General features: G+C 32.4%; 1 protein-coding gene across 1 annotated transcript; it reads left to right on the top strand.

The window, feature by feature from the left end:
• The first annotated feature begins 44 nt into the window (after positions 1-44).
• Positions 45-1,788, top strand: LOC139870797 (peter Pan-like protein). The gene is made up of 6 exons (XM_071858568.1): positions 45-62; positions 509-694; positions 791-1,021; positions 1,085-1,181; positions 1,256-1,395; positions 1,774-1,788. Exons 1-6 carry the CDS (start codon positions 45-47, stop codon positions 1,786-1,788), a joined length of 687 nt encoding a protein of 228 aa, XP_071714669.1.
• The last annotated feature ends 16,539 nt before the right edge of the window (positions 1,789-18,327 follow it).

Below are 18,327 nucleotides of genomic sequence, written 5' to 3'. Positions count from 1 at the left end.
GAGTTTTAGGGCACCGAGTTACTTACTTATTTATCTATACATAGATGGCTCGCTTCCGTAATGTAAGTAATTTCAGCTATTAAAGCTTTTATTCTTTATTAAAATGCACGGATACTAGTTTACTGTTATGTTAATCTGGATTTGTATAAATAGGTATTGAACTAAAAAATTCCACCTGAATAGCAATGGTTTTGGCTTTATTTGGTCTTAATGATTTGTTTAACGATTACAACAGAAACTATAGAGAAATTGATTCACATTTCATAAGCTAACTATTTTAGTGATTCAATCGACTATTTATACTACTCAAGTAACAAATTAATTATGTTAGACGTCCATTCCGTTTTTTTCGTTACGCCGTCGTCAGCAGGTCACATAGCTTTCATTTAGTTAGTTCTGTTGTAATCACACATTTGGCACGTGCGTTTGCTTAAACTCATACTTACATATTGTAATTGTAGATTATATAATATAAAAAGTTACAAAAAATTATATATATTTGAATCAGAAAAAGAAGATGGGATTTGTGAAGCCAGCAAAGAAGCAACCACCACAACAGAATGTGGATCCTGTAACTGGTGATAAAATACCAAGGAGTTTTGTTTTTTCAAGGTTGAAATTACCTGGTTCTCTTAAACAATTGCAAGCTGATTTGCGTAAAATGATGCTTCCGTATACTGCTTTAAACCAAAAGGTATATATACTCGTTATCTATTAATATCTCACTGTATGTATTGTTTTTCTTAACTCGTTCGCTTGTTATTTATTTATCTGGTGGTGTTAATTGCAGGAGAAGAAAAGTAACAACCTTAGAGATTTCTTGAATGTTGCAGGGCCAATGAGAGTTACTCATTTTCTTATTTTATCAAAAACAGGAAACTCTCCTTATTTGAGAGTTGCACGAACGCCACCGGGTCCCACTCTTACGTTTAAAATTCAGGAAAACTCGTTAGCTGTTGATATCGCTAATTCTCTTTTACGTCCAAGAGTTCCGAAAGATTTGTTTAAAAACTCACCTCTGGTAACTCCCTAATTTTAAGTACATACTTTTTTTCATCATTTAAGGTTTTACATTTTTATTTAGATTGTGTTGTCTGGTTTTAGGACCGGGGAGCAACATTTGAAGCTGGTGACTATAATGTTTCAAAACATCTTTTCTGCCATCGACATTAATACAGTGAGTGTATATTTTTTATATTATGTTTGTATGTTTATCAATAGCTTTTATTTTTAATGTTGGAACACATATTGCAAGTTAAACTATCATCATGCCAGAGAATCATGTTACTTAATTACAACAAAGACACGAAGCTTATCGATTTTCGGCATTATTCCATTAGATTGCAGCCAGTTGGTGTCTCTAATAGAATAAGAAAGTTTGTGCAAAATCATCAAGTGCAAAATCCATCCATCCATCCATCCAACTCTCATTTTTTTTTCTTCTAAAAAAACTATAACTATATAAGAACTCGCGCAACTTCATCCAAATGATGAAGACTCGTAAACGAATACAACACCAAAGCCACAAGGCACGACTACAACCGAGAAAAAGCGGAAAACAACACAAGCCTCACTAAAGTCAACAACATGCGAAAAACCTACACCAAAGCCGAACAACAATATAAAACAGACTACAGCCACAATACTAATAACAAAGCACAAAGCAACCACCTACTAAAATAAACACAAAAACCTCACATGCCATCAACATTAAATTTTCTCATCTCTCCCAGTGAACTTTCCTGACCCTATACTTTCTCTTTTGTTTTGTAGACGTCTTCGGGTTAAAATATTTTCCTTCAACCTAAACATCTTTGAAATCTTTCTTTGCTTTCTCAAATAAGATGCCGCTAAGTACAACCATATGATGTAAAGCCAATGAAGAGGGAGCATCCTTGATATCCAACTTATGCAAGTCTACAACCTAAACAACTACGGAACAGAACCAAACTCAATTAGTTAGTCTTAAAAGATGCTCATTTTCTTGGGGGCTCAAACCCAAATCATTTTTAGCTAATTTATCAACAGATGAGCCTAAATAAAGTCCTAAAATAGGAGGCCCAGAAACAACCGAACCACTATCTAAACCTAGCGATCTATCCAGCACACCATCAACAACCTTCAACCTGCACGTCGTTGATCGAATTCATCATCACGACATCTTCAAAACCCCGTAATCATCGTCTCTTATTAAAAGCCTCATCACTCTCTAAAACTCTCACTGCCCTTGTTCATCGTTTCTCTTTAAAACCCCTTCAAAATCCTTCACTGCCGCCTCTCTTAGACACATCGAATTCAGGTTTGTAACTCTATTTTCACGTTTACTATTCATCAAATCATATTCTTCTTTCTTAATCTTTGCATTTACCAATCACTTGTATGGTTATATGCAGTTTGAGTTTTAGGGCACCGAGTTACTTACTTATTTATCTATACATAGATGGCTCGCTTCCGTAATGTAAGTAATTTCAGCTATTAAAGCTTTTATTCTTTATTAAAATGCACGGATACTAGTTTACTATTACGTTAATCTGGATTTGTATAAATAGGTATTGAACTAAAAATAATCCACCTGAATAGCAATGGTTTTGGCTTTATTTGGTCTTAATGATTTTTTTTGACGATTATAACAGAAACTAGAGAGAAACTGATTCACATTTCATAAGCTAACTATTTCAGTGATTCAATCGACTATTTATACTACTCAAGTAACAAATTAATTATGTTATACGTCCATTCCTGTGATGACCCGAAAATTTCTGACCAAATTTAAACTTAATCTTTGTATGATTAACATTTCCGACACGATAAGCAAAGTCTGTAAAACTGAATCTCAAAATTTTTGAACTACTTTCATATATTCAAATACCTTTCGGTTATTACTATAACTTGAAAACGTAGCAATGTATTAATTGTTTGATAAAGTACATTAAACTTATTGGTTTAAATATTTATTTGAATATATATGATAAGTTGGAATATTAATTATATGAATAACTTGCGACGTATATTTAAAACGTGTTTATGAATGTTGAAAATATATATTAACTTGGTCATAAAATGATTTGTTATTATATATATATTAACAAATAGCATGACAATGATTTATAGAAGTAAATGACCAAAACACTCGAAAGTTTAAGATACACTTTGAATGATATAGTTTATTGATAATTTAAGACTATATTTTGACAAAGGTACGAGTCACAAAACGTAAATTGCGAGTTTTCTAAGCGTACAAAAATGCGTTCGAGAAACCGGAACCGGGACATAAGTCGAGTGACAACGTACGAGTCATCGGAACGAAAATTACAAGTCAACTATGCACATGAATTTAATATAATATATAATTAATTATTTAAATTAAATATATTATATATATTATATTAAATTATGTCGACAAACAAAATTACAAAAAATATGTGAGCTGGATCTGACGGCCATGCGATCGCATGGCAAATAGGCATAAAACCCATGCGATCGCATGAGCATCAGATTCCAAAAAGTTGCCTATAAAATGCCAGTTTCTGCTCGAGTTATATTTACACCTATATTACTCCCTCTGTAATATTATTATTATTTATTATTTATATTAATATTATTAATATTATTATTATTATTATTATTAAGATTATTATTATTATTTATTTTATTATTATTAGTAGTATTATTATTATTACTAATTATATCACTTAAAATACTACGACGAGGTCATGAGCGTGTCACTTTCAAAATGGTTTTCAAGCGGGATAGAGCTAAGAAAATTATGGGTTATTGCCAAGGAGGTTATGGGTAATGTTCGGGGGTATATTTGTGAATCAAACCTAGTGTTTATCATCTCCGTTGCGTCTACGTACTTTCCTACAATATTGAATCTCAATATTGATACGTAAGCACTCATATTTAACTTTTATATATTAATTGTGTATCCATGTATAGTGCTCGAGTATATATATTTATACATACTTGTATTCTAAATTTCGTCGTTAAACAGTTTATGATGAATCACCAATTAAATACATATGTTACTAATAAAAGGTATATGATATGCATGTTTTTGGAAAGCTGGCGAAAAATCAATAACTTTTCATTTAGAAATCGCGTAATTTCGGTGAACGAATTAAAAGATATGATCAACTGAATTATGATTGACATTGATTGAAATTACTTTTGAAACTTGTTTGTAAGAATGATAAATTGGATTTTTGAATATTACCAGGCAAGTAAATGAGTCCATATATAAGGCACGTCTCGTTTTGTTGAATTATTGTCAAAATTGACTTTTTGAAACGACTTTGGATAACTTTTGTATGTCGATCTCGAGCATTAGGATTGTTATACACTATGACCTGACCTAGCTTGATAGACATTTATTGACCAACATATGTTCTCTAGGTTGAGATCTACGGTTATTTGGTAATCCGAGTTTCGATCACATTTTGGTGAACGACTTTATATGCTGCTAAGGTGAGTTTCATATGATCCCTTTTACTCTCTACATTTTTGGGCTGAGAATACATGCAAATGCTTTATTAACCGATATACAATATTTATATGCGTGAGTTTCATTTACTCCCTTTTTAATTGCTTTTACAATCTATATTTTTGGGCTGAGAATACATGCAATTTATTTTAAACGCAATGGATACAAGTACATACTAAATTCTACACTGAGTTTAAACCGAAAATCCCTTAGCTTTGGTAACTAGTAACTGCCAGTTATAAGAACTGGTGGGCGCGAGTAGTAGTATATGGATCCATAGGGCTTGATATCCCCGTCCGAGCTAGAGCACTAGCCTTTTAACGGACGTATGCTATTTGAGAAGCATACACGTTGGTTTGCGTGTATTATTAAGATGATTATATAAAGGGTATAAATTATATATACGTTAAGTTTAGTTACCAGGGTGCTCAATTTCGTAGAATATTTTGATAAACGTTTCTGGATGAAACAACTGAAATCTTGTTATCCACTTTTATATGCAGATTATGCGAAACACTAAAACTATGAACTCACCAACCTTTGTGTTGACACTTGTTAGCATGTTTATTCTCAGGTTCCCTAGAAGTCTTCCGCTGTTTGCTTATATGATAGACAAGCTATGTGCATGGAGTCTTACATGGTATATTTTTCAAGAAAACGTTGCATTCACCAATTCATCACCATGTACCTTATTTAGACTGCATTGTCAACGGAAGTACTGTTGTAAACTATTATATAAGGTGATTGTTTATATGTAGAAATCATCAGATGTCGAAAACCTTTGATTAATATTCATTTATGATGTGCCTTTTCAAAAGAATGCAATGTTTATAAAACGTATCATATAGAGGTCAAATACCTCGCAATGAAATCAATGAATGACGTATTCGGCCAAATGGATTTGGAGCGATCGTCACAGTTGGTATCAGAGCGTTGGTCCTAGCGAACCAGGTCTTGCATGAATGTGTCTAACTGATAGTTGTTAAGATGCATTAGTAAGTCTGGACTTCGACTGTGTCTGCATGTTAAAAGTTTTGCTTATCATTTTTTGTCGAAAATTACATGCTTATCATTCTTAAGTCTAGACACATTTTACTGCATTGATTGCATAAATAGTGTATAGACAAAAATTCATATCTTAGCGTATCTGTTACTGTAAACTTTTCCTGACATCTTCCGAAAATTTCTCCGTGATTTATGGAATTTGGTATTATATATACATATGTAAATTATGTATTGAAGAATACCAAACTAAATTCTATAATCTATTTCATATCAAAAATCATCTATCTAATTATACAAGATGGATCCCGTATCTAGTTCAAATTCCTTAAATTCTGACAGCTATTCCGATATGGATATTCTCCTGAACTCTGAAGAAAGTGTAACTGGAATGGATCAACCAATTAGCCATCATCTATTCTGGATGAATTGGGGATGGGTTCGTAGCCTACTTAATTATTGGAGACAAGAAGAAGGCGATCCCTTCCATCCACCACATTGCCCTCTTGGCGAAGAACCTGAAGCACTTACCGGCGAACCTGTTCGTAATACCATTTTCTCTCTTATCTCCAGAATATCTCGTCATGATCATATACTCTCTCAAATTCTGGATCTTATTCATCCGCTCGTCCGAACCGCCAATCATCCCGGTGTAGTAGAAGAAGTCAACGAGCTTCGCGCTCGGGTAGTGGCTTTGGAGAATATGGTGCAAAGGTTACAAGTACCAGCAGCATCACCGGCATCAACAGTACCACCGACAACAACACCAACAGTACCATTACCACCTCCAACAACATCTGCATCGCAAACCTCAACTTCACAATCTGTTTCACGAGCATCAACGTCATACGCACCGTAGTTACCAAGAAATACCAGCAACAATAACCGATGAAGTATTAACTCATTTTCCCTGAAGAAATTTTATGTATATTTAATATATATGAATTTTGAAATCAAAATAAATCTTTTCGTACCAAGTTATTACGTGTGAATCTTAACTGGTAGGTACTACTCGGTTAATTCATATTACTAATATGCTATGATGTACATACTTCGTTAATGACTTAACCATCATTAACTACAATCTCTGTTTCCAACTCAATGAATTCCATTTCATAATAAACTAAGTATATTATTCAATTATATGGTTGATTTTATACTTTCATCTTCGATGTATTCGAAACTTTCTAGAAAACATCATTCGTACCTTGCAAAGTTAGCAAGAGTTCCATGAGCACCAACATGATTCACTGAGAAAATATCAATAAAACTGAGTATTGATTACATTAGTGAAATACTCCATAAAGATTATTAAATCTTTAATGTTTTAGAGATTATTCATTTCTAATTCAAGTCAAAAATCAAATGAGCTTAATATGATATTAACTCATCAAATCTGTATTACATCTGAAGAAAATATACATACATATATTTTCATAAATACGGTAATAAAAATTCTTTTGTACAAAATATTACTTGTGAAATCTTTAACGGGTAGGTAATTCCCGGGAAATATTTAAGTTCACAATTAATATGTTACACTGTACATTCTTCAACTTTGATTCAAAAATTATTAACTATGCTCACAGCGATATACAATCGTTTCCATACAAATTCAATTACATATTCTGATATTGACGGATCAGAATCCAAGTCAAGATTTAACGGGTGACATCATTCTTAGATCTCTACATCTTTCAAAGCTATACTTTGACTTCAAAAATGTGAAAGATCCTTTAGCATTGTTATTACTGAAAATAACCTTGCAATTCCTTTCCAAAAGTATCTAGTATTATCAACCGTTCAACCAGTCAACGACGACCTTTCAGACTTGTAACTTTGGCATATACGTTTTTGTTACTGGGGAACCTTTCATGTTCCACCACATTAGCAGTAAATTTACCAACAACTTCATTGATCTTTGACCTTCCGAAAAATCCTTATACTCATTGAAACCGTATCATGTACTCATCCACATCTTGTAACGACAATTGCCATACCAACTATCAGGAATTAGCAATCAGTATTTTGAAATCTTGTAGCACGTCTACGCCAACAGTTATATGTGTACATATAACGTCTACCTCTTGGACTTACATACTTTGGATGTGAAGTTTCCGAAAAACACCCCAAACTACGAAACTAGTTCTCCGAATTTTGGAAAAATGTTGATGAAGCAGCAAAAACTGTAAACGACCTTAACAGTCAAAAGTTTGATGATAAAGAATAGTATGGTGGTAAAGCTGAGAAAAAGAGAAAGTTTGGAACTAGAAAACGGATTGAGCAAAGTATGAAAGAGGCTGTGGATAAATCACAAGGACGAAACCTGTCTTCAAAGAATCCAAATGATTCAGTATCTGTTGAAGCCATTAACGAATACCTTGCTTCGGAGTCTAAACCCTTGCGGACAATATTATTCATCATCCTCTGATATTAGAAATTCTAAGATATCATCGTATCTTTCATTATAAATATCCTCCATATTTTTGGAGATAATTTCATAATCATTCTTATCAAAAATCAATTTTCTCTTTACGATATCTGTGTTACACCATAAAAGAAACTATTTTAGTTTCTAAATTCTGAAACTTTCAAGGTTAAAATATAAATGTTTTGAAGTAATGTTGGGAATTGAAGCATGAGTTAATATAATATAATGACACTTGATCAACGTGATTATATTACAGTAAGTTATGCTGAGTTTCTAATGGAACGTGATAAAGGTTCACAGATTATACCCTCATCATGAACCATGTTACATAACTCTTTCATTCTATTTAACCTCTAAACATATCCAGAAAATATTTTTCTTGATGATTCGGTCTTTTTCGAGGTATTCTGGTAATTTGAAAAGTCAGATTGTGCCATTACCATTTCTTTCTTAGAACATTAATTATGTTCATTCCAAAATTTATACCTACGAATTCTGGACCATTATTCGCTTAACTTAAAGTCGGGAAGAGAAAACAAAAGCATGAAGCTCCGAAATATAATGGAAAATATAAAGCTCGAAAACAACCCCGAATTTACAAACCATGTATATCAATGCGTATAGCAATATAAAGACACGGGATAATGAAAAACACTATAACCCCAAGGTAATAGTAGAAGAAAATAACCTTCTCTGGTGGCAGATGAAAAAGAAGAATGAAGGATACGATAGCCAAGAAAATATCAAGAACCAGAACTGGATTAAGCATTTTCAAAATCTATTAGGAAGTATGAAATAAGGAAGAAGCTTATAGGAGTGGTGAAAATAAATGAAACGGAAGAGGTCAATTTATAGTAAAATATCAGACATAGCAATCGAGGCAGATTACGCATTTAATTAAAGAAGATCTTAATCTCCTTAATTTTCGAAGAATCAAATCTTATTTAGATTATGAAGATTTTCTATTCCTTAAATTACATAAATCAATCGTTAATACGTCAAGAGTTAAGACGAATCTCTATTCTTCATTTCACTCTTTTATGATAACTTCTCTCATACGCTTCAAATAATCGGATTGTTTTATCCATATTATTCAACGGTGATAAAATTCTATTTATCAACACATATACGTCATGAAAACATTTTTATTGTTAGTCATGACGACCTCAGTCAAATTTCGGGACGAAATTTCTTTAACGGGTAGGTACTGTGATGACATGGAAATTTATGACCAAATTTAAACTTAATCTTTGTATGATTAACATTTCCGACACGATAAGCAAAGTCTGTAAAACTGAATCTCAAAATTTTTGAACTACTTTCATATATTCAAATACCTTTCGGTTATTACTATAACTTGAAAACGTAGCAATGTATTAATTGTTTGATAAAGTACATTAAACTTATTGGTTTAAATATTTATTTGAATATATATGATAAGTTGGAATATTAATTATATGAATAACTTGCGACGTATATTTAAAACGTGTTTATGAATGTTGAAAATATATATTAACTTGGTCATAAAATGATTTGTTATTATATATATATTAACAAATAGCAAGACAATGATTTATAGAAGTAAATGACCAAAACACTCGAAAGTTTAAGATACACTTTGAATGATATAGTTTATTGATAATTTAAGACTATATTTTGACAAAGGTACGAGTCACAAAACGTAAATTGCGAGTTTTCTAAGCGTACAAAAATGCGTTCGAGAAACCGGAACCGGGACATAAGTCGAGTGACAACGTACGAGTCATCGGAACGAAAATTACAAGTCAACTATGCACATGAATTTAATATAATATATAATTAATTATTTAAATTAAATATATTATATATATTATATTAAATTATGTCGACAAACAAAATTACAAAAAATATGTGAGCTGGATCTGACGGCCATGCGATCGCATGGCAAATAGGCATAAAACCCATGCGATCGCATGAGCATCAGATTCCAAAAAGTTGCCTATAAAATGCCAGTTTCTGTTATATTTACACCTATATTACTCCCTCTGTAATATTATTATTATTTATTATTTATATTAATATTAATATTATTATTATTATTATTAAGATTATTATTATTATTTATTTTATTATTATTAGTAGTATTATTATTATTACTAATTATATCACTTAAAATACTACGACGAGGTCATGAGCGTGTCACTTTCAAAATGGTTTTCAAGCGGGATAGAGCTAAGAAAATTATGGGTTATTGCCAAGGAGGTTATGGGTAATGTTCGGGGGTATATTTGTGAATCAAACCTAGTGTTTATCATCTCCGTTGTGTCTACGTACTTTCCTACAATATTGAATCTCAATATTGATACGTAAGCACTCATATTTAACTTTTATATATTAATTGTGTATCCATGTCTAGTGCTCGAGTATATATATTTATACATACTTGTATTCTAAATTTCGTCGTTAAACAGTTTATGATGAATCACCAATTAAATACATATGTTACTGATAAAAGGTATATGATATGCATGTTTTTGGAAAGCTGGCGAAAAATCAATAACTTTTCATTTAGAAATCGCGTAATTTCGGTGAACGAATTAAAAGATATGATCAACTGAATTATGATTGACATTGATTGAAATTACTTTTGAAACTTGTTTGTAAGAATGATAAATTGGATTTTTGAATATTACCAGGCAAGTAAATGAGTCCATATATAAGGCACGTCTCGTTTTGTTGAATTATTGTCAAAATTGACTTTTTGAAACGACTTTGGATAACTTTTGTATGTCGATCTCGAGCATTAGGATTGTTATACACTATGACCTGACCTAGCTTGATAGACATTTATTGACCAACATATGTTCTCTAGGTTGAGATCTACGGTTATTTGGTAATCCGAGTTTCGATCACATTTTGGTGAACGACTTTATATGCTGCTAAGGTGAGTTTCATATGATCCCTTTTACTCTCTACATTTTTGGGCTGAGAATACATGCAAATGCTTTATTAACCGATATACAATATTTATATGCGTGAGTTTCATTTACTCCCTTTTTAATTGCTTTTACAATCTATATTTTTGGGCTGAGAATACATGCAATTTATTTTAAACGCAATGGATACAAGTACATACTAAATTCTACACTGAGTTTAAACCGAAAATCCCTTAGCTTTGGTAACTAGTAACTGCCAGTTATAAGAACTGGTGGGCGCGAGTAGTAGTATATGGATCCATAGGGCTTGATATCCCCGTCCGAGCTAGAGCACTAGCCTTTTAACGGACGTATGCTATTTGAGAAGCATACACGTTGGTTTGCGTGTATTATTAAGATGATTATATAAAGGGTATAAATTATATATACGTTAAGTTTAGTTACCAGGGTGCTCAATTTCGTAGAATATTTTGATAAACGTTTCTGGATGAAACAACTGAAATCTTGTTATCCACTTTTATATGCAGATTATGCGAAACACTAAAACTATGAACTCACCAACCTTTGTGTTGACACTTGTTAGCATGTTTATTCTCAGGTTCCCTAGAAGTCTTCCGCTGTTTGCTTATATGATAGACAAGCTATGTGCATGGAGTCTTACATGGCATATTTTTCAAGAAAACGTTGCATTCACCAATTCATCACCATGTACCTTATTTAGACTGCATTGTCAACGGAAGTACTGTTGTAAACTATTATATAAGGTGATTGTTTATATGTAGAAATCATCAGATGTCGAAAACCTTTGATTAATATTCATTTATGATGTGCCTTTTCAAAAGAATGCAATGTTTATAAAACGTATCATATAGAGGTCAAATACCTCGCAATGAAATCAATGAATGACGTATTCGGCCAAATGGATTTGGAGCGATCGTCACAATTCCGTTTTTTCCATTACGCCGTCGTCAGCAGGTCACATAGCTTTCATTTAGTTAGTTATGTTGTAATCACACATTTGGCACGTGCGTTTGCTTAAACTCATACTTACATATTGTAATTGTAGATTATATAATATAAAAAGTTACAAAAAATTATATATATTTGAATCAGAAAAAGAAGATGGGATTTGTGAAGCCAGCAAAGAAGCAACCACCACAACAGAATGTGGATCCTGTAACTGGTGATAAAATACCAAGGAGTTTTGTTTTTTCATGGTTGAAATTACCTGGTTCTCTTAAACAACTGCAAGCTAATTTGCGTAAAATGATGCTTCCGTATACTGCTTTAAACCTAAAGGTATATATACTCGTTATCTATTAATATCTCACTGTATGTATTGTTTTTTTTAACTCGTTCGCTTGTTATTTATTTATCTGGTGGTGTTAATTGCAGGAGAAGAAACGTAACAACCTTAGAGATTTCTTTAATGTTTTAGGGCCAATGGGAGTTACTCATTTTCTTATGTTATCAAAAACAGGAAACTCTCCTTATTTGAGAGTTGCATGAACGCCACAGGGTCCCACTCTCACGTTTAAAATTCAGGATTACTCGTTAGCTGTTGATATCGCTAATTCTCTTTTACGTCCAAGAGTTCCGAAAGATTTGTTTAAAAACTCACCTCTGGTAACTCCCTAATTTTAAGTACATACTTTTTTCATCATTTAAGGTTTTACTTTTTTATTTAGATTGTGTTGTCTGGTTTAGGGACCGGGGAGCAACATTTGAAGCTGGTGACTATAATGTTTCAAAACATCTTTCCTGCCATCGACATTAATATAGTGAGTGTATATTTTTTATATTATGTTTGTATGTTTATCAATAGCTTTTATTTTTAATGTTGGAACACATATTCCAAGTTAAACTATCATCATGCCAGAGAATCATGTTACTTAATTACAACAAAGACACGAAGCTTATCGATTTTCGGCATTATTCAATTAGATTGCAGCCAGTTGGTGTCTCTCGTAGAATAAGAAAGTTTGTGCAAAATCATCAAGTGCAAAATCCATCCATCCATCCATCCAACTCTCATTTTTTTTTCTTTTAAAAAACTATAACTATATAAGAACTAGCGCAACTTCATCCAAATGATGAAGACTTGTAAACGAATACAACACCAAAGCCACAAGGCACAACTACAACCCAGAAAAAGCGGAAAACAACACAAGCCTCACTAAAGTCAACAACATGCGAAAAACCTACACCAAAGCACAACAATATAAAACAAACTACAGCCACAATACTAATAACAAAGCACAAAGTAACCACCTACTAAAATAAACACAAAAACCTCACATGCAATCAACATTAAATTTTCTCATCTCTCCCAGTGAACTTTCCTGACCCTATACTTTCTCTTTTGTTTTGTAGACGTCTTCGGGTTAAGAAATTTTCCTTCAACCTAAACATCTTTGAAATCTTTCTTTGCTTTTGAAAGGACCCGTTCATACCGATTATAAACGATTCACAATAGTTGATTACATCGCGAGGTTCTGACCGCTATATGATACATTTTACAAACATTGCATTCGTCTTTAAAAGACAAACTTTTATTTTATCGAAAGTTGACGGTATGCATACCATTTCATAATACATCCAACTATAATTGATTTAATAATATTCTTGATGAACCCAACGACTCGAATACAACGTCTTTTGAAATATGTCATGATTGACTTCAAGTAATATCTCTCAATGAGAAAATGCATAGCGGAAGATTTCTTTAACACCTGAGAATAAACATGCTTTAAAGTGTCAACCAAAAGGTTGGTGAGTTCATAGGTTTATCATAAACAATAAAATTCATCATTTTGATAGACCACAAGATTTAAATACCGTACACCTATCTCGTGTACGAAACCATTTTTCATAATGCTTGGCAGAGTAGGTTCGTATCCTTTTCTCCCCCGTAGGTTGCCTTGCGATTTTTAATAACCGTACACATATCTCGTGCACAAAAATAACCTACACATAACCTGTGTATAAAATCATTCTCTCGATACATAACATTCACTTTGCATTCATTGCATGGCTTGGTAACCGACCTTAACATATAATGCGCATCAATAATATCCCCAAAACAGAACATCTCGTCTGTAAAATATATAAACTTCGAAGTACTAAACACCACGCCCACTAGCTCTTCCGTCTAGTGAACATTCTGGGTGGGGGTGTTAAACTTGGTAGCTACCTTTAGGATTCGCGTGAATTAGGGGCCATACCCGTTTCCTAATTCTTAGGTTACCAAGCTATAATAATCAAGGGGAAATATTCACATCAGTTAGTGGCAATTATAACGTCCAACTAATTCAATAATAATTAACAGAACTTCTGTCTGTATAATAATTCATTCGAGGAATGTTTTGCTTGTGTCTATCTCGTCAAACATTTATAAAAGCATTTCATGTATTCTCAGTCCGAAAATATGGATTGCAAAAGCATTTAATAAAACCGTTGTAAAAACAGCGCATGTATTCTCAGTCCTAAAAATATAAAGAGTAAAAGGGAATCAAATGAACTCACGCATATAAATATTGTAAAACAGTTATTAAAACTATGCATGAATTCATAGTTCAAAAATGTAATGAGTAAAAGGGAGTAAATGAACTCACGATACGATATTTTGTAGTAAAAATATGCATGCGACGGAACTGAACAAAGCAGGGTTGGCATCGGATTCACGAACCTATATCAATTGTATATTTATTAATACATATAGTGTAAATCACAAAATTTCATTTATTATTATGTATTATTTATATATTTATAATTATATAGAATTTATACTGAATTTCATTTTGAAACGTATACTTATATTATATTTTATATTATATTGTACATATATTGATTTTGTGTATATATAATTATAATGGTTAATATTTATACATTTAGTTATATTAATATACATATATACCTATATATGTGCTTAGTATTGTATTCATGAAATATCATTAGTTTGTTATATGAAATATTAATATAATCCTAGTATATGTAATAAGTATATATAATATACAAAAGATTTATTTGTTAAAATGATAGTTTCACTAGTAATTATAAAGTAAAAATGATAGTTTTAGTAAAAATAATATTTTTAATGATAGTAGTAAGTTTAATAATAATTATAGTCTTATTAGATATTTTAAATGATCATATTAATAATAATACAAACAGTATGATATTAGTAATAATAATGATAGTAATAATATTACTAAAAATTATAAATTGATACTAATAATACTTAATACTAGTAATAACAACAACAACAACAACAATAATAATAATAATAATAATAATAATAATAATAATAATAATAATAATAATAATAATAATAATAATAATAATAATAATAATAATAATAATAATAATACTAATTAGATTAATGATAATAATAAGGATGATATTCATAATACTTAATAAAAATAATACTAATAATAATAATAATAATCCTAATCATAATAATACATATATCAATATTAATAATACTAATAATAACACTAATGATACTTAATTATGTTATTTAATAACAAAAATGATAATAATATTAATCATAGTATTTATGTTAACATAATAATAATAATAATAATAATAATAATAATAATAATAATAATAATAATAATAATAATAATAATAATAATAATAATAATAAATATTAGAAAGACTACCTTTGTGTAATAAGCCTTAAAAAAAATAAGCGTCCCTGCTCGAGCTCGAACCCGCGACCTCCCTTTCACCCACAAATACCCAACACCAACTAACCAGTTCTGTTTTTCTGATAAAACACCCTCCCCTATTCTATTTAACCCAAAATCGAATTTTATCTTCTTCTTCATCATAAATCAATTGACCCGAATCAAATCAACATAAAAATCAAAAATCTAAACGGTTTTAGGACTTTCAAACAATACATAATCAACCTATAACAGTCCTTGAATTAATTGAAAACGAAAAAAAAAAAAATTCACAGTAGCTGCTGCTTCGCGACTTCAAAAAAAAAATTGATTTTGATTTCTAAAGCATTTTAGATCAAACTTATAACATAAAATAGATTGTAATCCACTCCTTGAAACTGTTTGAATCGTTAATTTAACTTAAATCTTCACAGAAAATTCGAATTTGATTGATGAACAATGTTTGACTTTTTAGTCTAAAAACTTTGACTCGCAAATTTAAACTCAATCCCAAAAACTAGAAGTTGAAACTTTACAGAAAGTTTGTTTGGATGATTCATAACAAGACTACATTAATGGATTTTGAAATGGGGTTTGAATTCGAGTTTTTGGAAAATTTATCAAGAACAGAGGTACTCCGGTTCTTTTCTTTATTTTTCTGTTTTAATAAAAAAAATTATAGCTGTAAGTGCTCAATTCTATATCAAGTTATCACTTAATTAAGGATTGAGTGCAATGATATTATGGAGGATGGGATGTTTGATAATTATTTTGGGCCCCGATGATCGTCTTTCACTTTAACAATCAAGTGATCAACCACCCCGACCCGGTCTTGATTGTCAATTAGCATGATTCACCTTAGCGCAATGTAGAAATCCCTTGGGCAAGATCACAAGTGAAAATCACAAAGGCTTGGGCAAATGGCAGAGAATCAACAACCTATAAATGAGAGGCCAAGCTCTCTATTTATAGTATTCGAAATATCCACGGTCTGTGGTTTACTTAACTATCCGCGGAAACTTAGCGGAATAAACCGCAGTCTTTTATTAATGCGGAAGCTGATCCGCAATCTTTACTTTTCAGCGAACATTCCATAACTTTGGATTGTAGTTCGCGCAACTCTGCTTTTTGGTTTTAGCAAATAAAATATACATATACAATGCTATGTATATGATCAAGTCCCCCCAGTTTATTATGATACATTTTGCGGAGCAAATGTGTCATGATAAACTCTTAAAAATTCGCAGTTAACTTGACCATTATCTGCAGTAATACGCTTTCGCTTTGCCTTTATTACTGTTACACACAGCAAAATTACCGTTGTTATGTATTGTCTTAAAATATTATCGTTAAAATTATCACAACGGATACTTAACATAACTAATTGACACCCATATTTCCCCTATATATATATGGGCAACCGTGATTAACCATTTCCACTCGCCACCCTGACATACTTCGCAATATAATCAAAACATTCATTTCATTATCCCAATCTTCTTTCTTTTACACATTCCTTTTTTACTTTATCATGAAGATCAACGAAATGGAGTCCAAGGTTAACCCCAAGACCTTAATCACAAAGCTATTAACAAGCCTCGAGGCTAAATCATCGGCGTCAAAAGAGAAGCAGACGATTCCAATCGTCGATTTGACCTCCAAATCTCCCCTCACGAAGCCAAGCTCCACCAAACGACCCTACCAGACGCCGCCACAATCACAAAGTAAAAAATTGAATCAAACCATCCCCACTCTGTATGATAATCCGATTACATCGGATCATGAAGGGGATCAGCAAATGGGTAGGCTTTAAACACTGCCGCATAATTAACGTTCAGATGTTTGTGCGCTTCTTATGATTTACATGCTTTTGCAGGCGGTTCCACTGATGACCCCTTTTTGACGAGCCCAAACACACTTGACCAGATTAAAGAACTGTTCCGCACCCCACCCGACTCTTATGGGGTGCGAATTGATGGTTTATCAGGATATACTTATGCCTCTGCTGCTGTAGCATTAGATCAGCGCCAACAAATGAAGTTGGCAATTCCAGGCGAGCTTTGTCGCAAATTTTTGAAACTCTCTACACTTGATGCGCACAACAGCTTTGTTCAGAACTTTTATATGTGCTTTAACTCGGCATATGATGTGATATGCCGTCAAGAACAATTTTTCAATGTTCTTGAGGCTGAACAGTTGAAGTATAACGCTGAGAAGATCAAGGCTGAAGACAGCAAAAAACGCTGTGTTGATCTCTCCTATGAACTCACCGCGGCAAAAACCGCGGTGGATGACTTGAAACTTCAAGTTTCTGCTGCAGCTGAGAAAGAAAACAACTTTCACGCCACCATTAAAGCACTGTCGGAGAATGTGGCGAAGCTAACAACAGAGCGGGACAACGCTCTTGCCTCTAAAGCTTCTGCGGAACTTGAATTCACCAAGCTCCGCCAACATCTCCCCGAACTGGCTAAAAAAATTCTCAACTCCAAGCCTGTTTCTACAAATTTTTCAACATTCGCTGCTGCGTTAAAACTACGTGAGAGGGTATAGTTCATGGATGAGATTGCCATCAACTGCCCATTGCCAGATCCACTACCAACTGCAATAGCTGATCGCCTTTGCTCGCTAGAAGAGGCGCAATCAGCATATTCGGTTGCTGAAAAGGGCATAGCCAAAATTCCTCTCCCTAAGATAACAGCAATAAGCGAACAAGAGGATGTCACTGCAGATGACATCATCAAGCTTAACTTATCGAAAGAATAGAATTTCACTTTGTACAACAGTGCGCAGCTACCTCTGCGCTATTATTAATAAAATTTTCGCTAT

This window comes from Rutidosis leptorrhynchoides, chromosome 10, assembly GCF_046630445.1.
Source record: "Rutidosis leptorrhynchoides isolate AG116_Rl617_1_P2 chromosome 10, CSIRO_AGI_Rlap_v1, whole genome shotgun sequence".
Classification (NCBI taxonomy): Eukaryota; Viridiplantae; Streptophyta; class Magnoliopsida; order Asterales; family Asteraceae; genus Rutidosis; species Rutidosis leptorrhynchoides.
The sequence above is the reverse complement of the archived record's forward strand: the minus strand, read 5'-3'. Positions and strand labels throughout refer to the sequence as shown.